The 9591-nt window shown below is 37.6% G+C and overlaps 1 protein-coding gene across 1 annotated transcript; it reads right to left on the minus strand.

Annotated features, from left to right (window-relative positions):
• Positions 1–4378: 4378 nt before the first annotated feature.
• prdm12a (PR domain containing 12a) lies at positions 4379–9213 on the minus strand. Its single transcript, XM_084745969.1, has 5 exons — positions 8851–9213; positions 7200–7390; positions 6809–6964; positions 6136–6250; positions 4379–5415 (listed from the first exon to the last, which is right to left on the minus strand). Exons 1-5 carry the CDS (start codon positions 9089–9091, stop codon positions 4973–4975), a joined length of 1146 nt encoding a protein of 381 aa, XP_084602095.1. The 5' UTR covers positions 9092–9213; the 3' UTR covers positions 4379–4972.
• Between the last annotated feature and the right edge of the window lie 378 nt (positions 9214–9591).

A 9591-nucleotide genomic window follows, 5' to 3' on the forward strand; every position in this document is an offset into this window, starting at 1 on the left:
ATCGCTCCAGCGAGGCCAACTCAATCGATTCCTCATGTACAGGTAGTGTCCTTAACCTCTTAATTATCTCTTGATAACAGCCACAAAATGTTTTGTCATTCTTAGAAATCAAGCGAGTTTCTGATTTTTCATTTCATTGGCTTTTTAGGCTTTTAAATAAGGCTCGAAAGTACAGGTAGAAAAAGAATGAGTGATAAATAGAAATACAAGTAAAAATAAAAATAGAATACATTTAAAAATTTTAAATATAGAATACGTAATGAAAAGCTATATGCACAAACTATTCATACTACAGATACATTTCACTTATAGAGGTATTTACTTGCCCACCTTGTAATACACACATGGTAGAAAAATATAAATAATATTGCCTTGTAAAATTGATAATCATATGATGTACTGACATGGTTTATGAGGTGCAAAATAGATTACTGTATTTTTTATTTTATTTTATTTATTTATTTTTTCTTGAGACACATACACAAACATACACAAATGTTATTTAGGTAGATTTTTGGGAACTTCTCCCCATCAAAATCCCTGTAAACACATTTACTTGTTTGATAAATTCTGTAATAAATAAATAAATAAATAAATAAAATGTCATTTCAACTCTAAACTTGATGTTGAGATGGTGGAGACTGCAGATTGAGAAGAAGAGATTTTTCACATGTTCATAAAATGAATGCAATCATTTTGTCACTGTTTCTCTAATTAAATATTTTCTCACAAAAACAAAACAAATATTCACTCCACCATATGATTATTTAGGTTTTTTTTTCCCCTCATACACATGGTTCTTTTTTAAATTATTGTCAGTGGTAATACCTCATTTTATTCACAGTTTTATGTCTATGAAGTGAACATGCAATGAAAAAAACTATGCAAAAAAACACAAAACAGTAACATTATACTTCCTGTATGTGTGGTGTCTCACTGACACCAGAGTGAGCATCACTCAGCAGAGTCTCTGTCACTAAGAAACACCGTGTTGTTGGGTGTGTCGTGTCAGTGCACACACACATCGTTAACACTGATCACATGGGAACAGATGAGCTGAACTGAGCTTCAGGTTTAACTCGTGAAGAAAATATTAAAGTGGAACTATGCTGTGACGGCTGTTCTCTGGTGAGTGTTATATTATATAACTGTCTAAGACTCATTTGCACAAGTTTGTTAACAATTTCATAACAAATTTCATAGTCTTTAAAGTGATGTAATTGTGAATAATGACATTTTTCAGCAGAGAATATGTATTCTTTTTACCCTATTGAGAAATATTTTAATGATGTGAAGACTTAAGACATGAAAATGCATGGTACAGTAAGATTGTGTGCAGAATAGAAGCGTGTTAAACCTGATAGGGGTGTGATCAGGTTACTGCCACAACATAACCTGAGCAGAAAACACTTGTGGCTGATACTACAAACAGATAAGACAAAAAAAAAAAAAAAACCTGTGTGTTTGTCTTCCATCAGCACTCTGCAATGCCACTGAGTGGTTCTTTTCTTGCTGTGGCTCCTCAAAGAAGGACGGGACAGCAGGAGGATGTCCGTTAAGGTGTAAAGGTGCTGATCATCTGGGTGAAACTGTACCATTTTGAAATGATGCATGTAGTTCTGATGGTTAAACTGTCTTGTTTTCCTCACTGTGTGCAGGACAGAACGTGTGGACGGTCTCCAGTGATGAAACAAAATCCAGTCCAAAATCTTAAGTCCTCCAGGGCTGAGTGGACAGAAGAGATGCCCACATTTCTCCACCACCTTATCTGTCTCTAAAGCATGTCGACCTGCAGCCGCTCTGCGTTTGTTATAATGATGACTCGTCTGAAAACTCCTTGCTGGGGAGCTGGACAATGTCTGATAGCTGACAAATGCAGCAGTGTCTCAGGAGAAGACTTACACACTCCTGTATGTACCGATCATTTATATTTATGTGTTAGACACGAATTTAAATAAATGGTTGAAGATCCTATCACTGTCTGTTATGAAGGTGTCTTTACACAGTTTGTCCAGGAGAGGCCCACTTTCCTCTTCAGATGCTCTTTTCCTGAGTGTGTGGCGTCATCATGTGGAAGAAAAAACAACTGCAGGAGACAAAATCTGTGACTGAAGAAAGGCAGAAAACTGGTTTATTAATCACTTAGATGAAACAATATTGACAATATATTTAAAATGAGGGTGAACATTATAGATGGTCAGCCATTCACAACATAATGCACGTAAAATGTAAAAGATGAAAGCACTTTCTCTCTCTTTGACATTGAAAAGAAGGAATTTATTTGCAGGAATTTATTGAGGAATAGCATCATCAGTTTAACAAAACATCATAACTGACACTTTAATATGGCCAACAACAACAAGCCATTCAAGTATTTGAAAAAATAATTAATGAAAGGTTTGAGTGATGGATGATCGGCAGGTTTCCTACTTTTATTTGAAACTTGGTGTTTCATGAGAATAAAAGATCTCTTTCTTCATTCAGAGTACAGTTAAGTAAACTAGACAAGTTGTTCAGGAGATTTGTGTTTATTATGATCATTTATTGGTTATTTTCATATATTTCAGGGGGAGATACGTCGCACAGGGACAGTGGATGGTGCTCTGTTTCGTTTATGATGCACCTTCTTGTGTCGTCACTTTCTGGAGAAAAATCATTAAAATAATAATAATGGAAAACAAAAGTGAACTAGATTATCAGACTGAATCAACCGGGAGCAGAACAAGCTGTTAGTCTCAGTCTGTCCTCGTTCTCTTTGCTCTGGATTTTACTCTTTTTTAAAGAACAGATTGTAACACATGTGCTCTTTGAACAAAGGCAGACTTCTGGGCATGAATGCATCACCAAACTGAACAGCTCATAAAACAGTTATATTAGGTCAGCTCATATAAAAAAGACGAGACACTGTCAACCACATGACAGAACATGAAAAGAATATAGAATATGATATACAGAATATAATTTGTTAGAACTTAAAATTTAGCGTCTGGACTGCCTTGAAATTTTAAGTTGGCTGAATTTGAAAAGACAAGTTGCTGTAAATTTGTAAAGATTCAAAGCAAAGACATTTTTCTAGTCAAATAAACTTGATATTAATTCAGGTTCACTGTAAAACCAAATGCTCACAATAATTTATTGTAATAAGTAGCAAAAACTTACAACTTAAACTTTTAAATTGAAGGTTTACCAAACATGAAATAATTGTTATTGTTAATAATTGTTTTATACTTAAATTTAATTTAATTTAGTTGTGTTGTAAAAAAAAAAAAAAAAAGTTGATAAAACTCATAATTTCAACATAGTTGCTTTCACTAGATTTTCAAGTTTTGAATCAAACTCAAACTCTCAAAACTTTGAGAAAGTTTTTAAACTTTGAAAACACAAAATTTACTTTTTGTCTTTAGATAAACTTGAATCAAGAGAGTTATAACCATCGGATGTAATATCATATCATATTTATTTAGAATAGAAGAAAGCACAAATGTATTTACATTCACATGTACAGTAGCATACAATACAATTTTACAATTACACAAGAGTATAGTAGTATACAGTCTGTGCAAGGTTAAAGTGACAATTTCAGTTTACAGTGTGGAATGATGCAGCTGAAACAACGCACACCTTAGATTCTACTTCCTGTATACAAACCTCTGTTCTTCACCTGAGCTGGTGATGAAAAAAATAAACACAATGTAAAACTGGAGGAAAAAAAAGTCTCACATTTGTGGTGAAATATGACACTTATTAAAGATTACACAGAGAAGCATTAACAACAAATAATTTGTAAAAGCTTGAGTTGTTTTTCATTTAAAAAAATCTATCTTCTGGAGTTTTGATCACATGACACCCAAAGAAACAAGCAACACAACACTGGGGAAAAAAAAGAAAGAAAAAACAGAAAGAAAGTTGAGAAAACTCAGAAAGTTTCAAGGCATTAATTTTTGGAGTTTTAAGTCAAACTCAAACTCTTGCCAACCTAAAATGTTTTGCTGAGGTGATTCACTTTTCTTCTTCAGATAAATTAGAATCTTTGAATTTTAGAAACCAAATAAATTCTGTATTTCAAAAATTGGTCATTATTTGGATGTTTGAAAATTACATGGTTGCAGTTGCCAATGTTAAATTATTGACCATAATTCACTTCCACTTTAAAGGAGAAACCTGTAATATATTTACTGTAATAAATCATAAAATGACCATGAGGTCAAAGAAACATGTTGAATTTAAATACTGTGACACAGCTGCAACTCCGGGTTGGAATGACTAATTAATTAGAGTTAAAAAAAAATTTTTTAGCCAAATATTTGCTGAATGAGTAAATGTCTTTTTATGAGTTTGTAAGAAATCATTCACAATCTTTTGGGAGTAAATCATTAAAATGTTTAAAAATATCTTAATGGAGTTTGGCAGGCAGAAGACAGACTGAACTTTAACTGTGTATTTTCAGAGCGGTGAGCTTTTGGTTTCAGGATAAAGGAGTTTAACTTATAAACATCTGATCAAGTTACAGTGTAGGATTATTATTATCAAATTATAATGTTGTGCTTGTCTTGCACTCCTGCAGTGTTCCTGCAGCCTGCCTGAGCTTCCTGAAGTTTGGGAAGGAGAAAATAACTGGCTTCAACCACAGAGTGTATATTAATAGGATTTCAGTCTATTTAAAATACCATCTTTGTCTCCAATTCGCTATTTGGACTGCAGCATTATTTTTTGGATGTGGAACTGTTGGATATTCCTCGTTTAAGAGTTTGACCTTGATTCAAAACTCAAGAAAAAAAAGAGAGGAGTTGCCTCGAAAGAGTTTTCTCAACTTTTTTTTTTTCACAGTGAAATAAGGCAACAGATTTGAAGGTGTTTGTGGGATGTTTCACTGACATCAACTCATTTATTTCCTCTCATCAGGACCTCCCTTCTACAACAGCTGTAATCTAAAGTGCATCGTTGTTCTGACTGTCCCTCTGTGTCTCTGTCATCATAGCACCATGGTGGGGATGTGGTGCACCAGGGGCAGCTGGTGCTGGTGGGGCATGGCGGTCATCTGTGGGGGAGGAGGGGACACCTGGGACGATGGCACGTCAGTGACGACCGCCGGTTTGTGCCGCGCGCTCTTCTGGTGCGCCCTGAGGCCCGCGAGCTGCGAGTACGCGCTCTGACACACGTGACACTTGTAGGGCCGCTCGCCCGTGTGCAGCCGCACGTGGTTCCGCAGAGTGGACGACTGGCTGAAGCGGCGGTTGCAGAAGCGGCAGACGAACGGTTTGTCCAGCGTGTGGATGCGCATGTGGGAGCGCAGGTTGCTGCGGGAGTTGAAGCCGCGGTGGCAGATGACGCAGCGCATCCGACCCGCTGTGATGGAGGCGGAGGAGGCGGAGGAGGGAGAGCAGGAGGAAGGGCCGTCACAGGGGTGGGAGTCATCTGACAGAGGAGAAACAAAGAGGACTGTCAGTTTGCTGTCAAACGGTTTAACTGCATTTTAAATGACTTTAAGTGTAGTGAATTTCACATTTCAGCCAAAAAATTATATCAAAACCAAACAGCACGAGATGGAGGGGAGAGACACTAATAAAATAATAAGATTAACTAATGAACGACAAGACAAAAACAAAAACAGACAATAAACTAAGATAAATGAAAATAACAGTATTAACATGACATGATAAATTTGTCAGATGTCTATCATACCACTGTTATATGACTATTCATTTTTAACCAGAAACTTACAACAATTGTTTTGATTATTGATTAAAATAGTCTCAAGTTTGCCTAATTTATTGGTTGTTTCATCCATAAAATGTCAGTAAATGGTGAAAATATCCTCAGATGTCTTGTTTTGTTTACAGGATATTAGATTTACTGTCATAGAAGACTAAAGAAACAAGAAAATATTCACATTTAAGTTGAAGTTAGAGATTTTTTTCTTGAAAAAGATTCAAATCAATTAATTGATCATCAAAATAATTGCGGATTAATTTTTTCATTGACGACATATTGATTAATTGTCTAATCGTTGCAGCTCTTCACTCAACCACAATGAAATAAACTGGGTAAACAGGTGTTTGCTTAATAAGACACACTAAACTAAAGTAACACACACAGGCTGTAACAGTCCTGATATTGATCAGTAAAGTTACTCACCATTCCTGGATTTCTTCTGCTGGTCCTCGTCTGTTCCTGGAACTCCAGGGATTCCCAGGAACGTGTTGTGAGTGTTTCCATACCAGACTAGAAGCTCCTGGTCTGGTGGGATCGTCTGAGGGAGAGAGAGAGAGAGAGAGAGAGAGAGAGAAAAGGGCAAAGGTCAGATAATCAATATGTGATTCAGTTTGCTGTGATTTCAGTGCAACATTACTTTTATTCCCATGCAAAAATTACAGCTATTTGTGTATAATAATACACATATTCTCATGCAAATTGTATTTATTTATTTTTCTTATTCTAGTCTACTATAGTTTTCTATTTACTTGTTATTCTACTTCATTAATTATAGTTTTTACCTTTTATTGGACGTGGATTTTTGCTTACTGATGTTGTTTGTGTTCCTTGTTTTTCTATTTTTATCTTTTTAATAGCACTGATCAGTACTAGAGCTCACAAATTCGTTGTATTATGTGCAATAATAATATTTCTATTCTATTCTGATTTAACCGAACTGCAGACACCACACAGTCGTTTCTCAGTTTGACCAGCAGGTGGCGCTGTTCTAAAGGACATTTATATTCTTGGTGGTCATCAGTAAAATCCCATAAAAGCCACCGGAGGCCCTGTCCATTTTCCAAGCTGCCGAACAGAAACAAACTTTGATTCTCACCTCCACCGCCTTGTAGAAGATGCTGCTGCCGATCTGCACCACCTCCAGGTTCTGCTCCTGCTCGTTCCGGGCGCACTTGATGTAAGTCATCCAGCTGCGCTGGTCCTCCTGGCTCGCATCGATGAAGTACCGCACCGTGCCGTCCTCGTTGAACACCTGAGCGAAAAGAACAGCAGAGAAATTAAATGATAAAACACTGACTGATGCAGGGATGAAGTCTCTGGAATTACGATTTGATTCACATCAAACACTACACTAAATGGAACGAGATCTTAATTAATTTAATTAATTAAAGCTGTGTTTATTATTTCATCTCAGTGAAAAGGACTATAAAGAGGATTTAACAGGCCTTTTTCCTGCAGGCTGAGTAAATGAAGAAGTGTCAGCTCACCTCCCACATTAGGTTGTTATTCTTGAGCAGGTCCACGTGTTCAGGGGACAGGACTCTGCCGGTGAAGGGGCCCATCTCGGTCCCCGCTTTGATCCAAGTCTTTGAGAAGATGCCCAGACCTTCTCCAGGGATGGAGCTCTGGGCGATGATCACTTCACTGGGCAGCACCAGACTGGACAACTTCTGCACCTCTGCAAAATTCAAAAGAAGAAATTTAAAACAAAATGTGACGAGGCCTGCGTACAGATGTTAGAAATAAAGACTGTGCATCAATTAAATGTCTAAAAATGTGAGAAATTGCGCAAAATGTGAGTCAGATAGAGCAGAAACCTTGTGTTCAAAGCGCCTCATGAAACAGGATTTGTTAGAAAAGTCCTGAAAGCAGCAAATGGACTGGATCTTATTTTAGTCACGAAATATTAAGCTACACCTGATCCTCCGTTTAATTCGATTATCTGCTTGAATTGAAAGTTTTTGTTGTGCACAGAACCCCCTCGGAAAGCATTTTCATCCGCATCAAAAAGGGGGGAAAAGAAAAAAAAAATCGTGAGTTTCTTTAATGTCAAAATCAAAGATTTTTTTTTTTATTTGAGGCTGCTCAAAAAAAAAAAAAGCTCGGCCGAATAGGGGTTAAATGGTCCTCTATTGCTCAGGGTCCAGCAATTTGTCATGCTTCAGATGTGATATTCATTAAAGTTTACTGGAAAAGAAACGGCTAATTCCAAATTCATTATCCTTTTAAGAACTTTGTAGCAATAAATTTGCGCTGAATGAAACGAGGACTTGTTTAAAAGACTCAGGAATTTCTGCGACAAAAAAATGGAAAGGCGATTAGATGGTTGACATGCAATGAATAGCATTAGATTTAGCCTTCACGGTGCATTATGCGAGGAACAGCAAATCTTTTAAGGAGAGAGAAAGAGAAAAGCTCCGGAGCCCCATAGCTGCCAAGAGAGGAAAAGAGACTGTCCGGAGATTGATGAATGCGGGATAAAAACCCGGGACATCTCAAAGAAAGGAAACCTTTCTCTTCTCGAGGTTTAAGTGGAAACTTTCCCAGGTCAAGCACAAAGTTAACCAAATGAATTTAATGCCCTCAGCGGCAGTTACACGCCTAACAAGCCTCTAAACGCGAGGTCCCACAGCTCTGAAAGGGTTAATGCGTTAAATGGGTCGAAATAAAAGCAGAAAAAAAGAGGGAAAATGCAGAAAACAGCAACAAGTTAGTCCGGGAAACATTAGAAAATAAATTCTTGAGGAGGACAGTGAAAGTTGTTGTAGTAGTTTTGGACACAGTGTCGGATCTTGGCGGAATTATTTGCGGTGAGGGAAACGCCAAAATGTAGCTGTCAGTGGGAAAAACTTGGATTTGTGTGATACACAAAAATAATTGTATGACCATGATAAAATAACGATTAGGAGTAAAACATGCATACGATTTAATATGCACGTTAATTATAAAAACATGTTTAACCAAATTTTACTTTTGTATTACCAAAAAAAGACATCAAACTGAAATGACACGTTAAAAATAACTTTAAAAATGCGACAAACGCGAATAAAAACGTGCAACATGCACATTAATATGACAAAACAGTCAGGATTTAAATGCGATCAAACAAACCCACAATAAACCAGAATGTCAGCTCACCTCCAGCGAAGGACTGAGCCAGCACCTCGGCGGTGAACGCGGTCTTGGGGCTGCCGCTGCTGCCGCTGCTGCCGCTGCCGCTCTGCCGCTCCTCCGCCAGGTGTTCGCCCAGCACGTTCCTCCACCTGCCGTACAGGAAGCTGTGCAGGATGTCCGAGGTGATCACGTCTGACAGCGAGCGGCTCGGACACTTAAATCCAGACTTGAGAGCTAAAGCGTCGGCGGGGAGCACGGAGCCCATGTTTGCGAGACGCCGACGAAAGAAACGTAAAGAGAAAACCTTGATAATAATAAAAAAAAAGAAGAAGAAGAAGAAGTGAACACCAAGAGCTGCTCCGCACTTCGTCCTTCTGCTCCGACTGTGTGCGCTGTAAAGCTGCCCTGCCCGGCTCTGAGGGTCTCTTTATATATAAGTGGCTGGTGTGACCCCTGTCTAATTACTTATTAATGACACACCCCTCACCGCGTGGACCTGCCTGCTGCACCGCAACCAGCCACTCAGCAGAAAGAGAGGGAGAGAAGAAGAAGAAGAGAGGCGAAAACTTTATTAGTAATTATTTGCACTTAAAGCTGGACGTTTAATTCATGCAACATTTTTGTGCAAAGCTGCACATGCATGCTGACTGGATAAAATAACAATAAATACATTTTAAAAATGTTTAAATCTGCAAAAATAAAAGTTTTAAATGCTTAAAAATCCAAACAATAGAGTAAATCGCAAATAAATAATAGTCAGTGTAT

This window comes from Lutjanus erythropterus, chromosome 20 (assembly GCF_056507025.1).
Source record: "Lutjanus erythropterus isolate fLutEry1 chromosome 20, fLutEry1.hap2, whole genome shotgun sequence".
Taxonomy (NCBI): Eukaryota; Metazoa; Chordata; class Actinopteri; order Lutjaniformes; family Lutjanidae; genus Lutjanus; species Lutjanus erythropterus.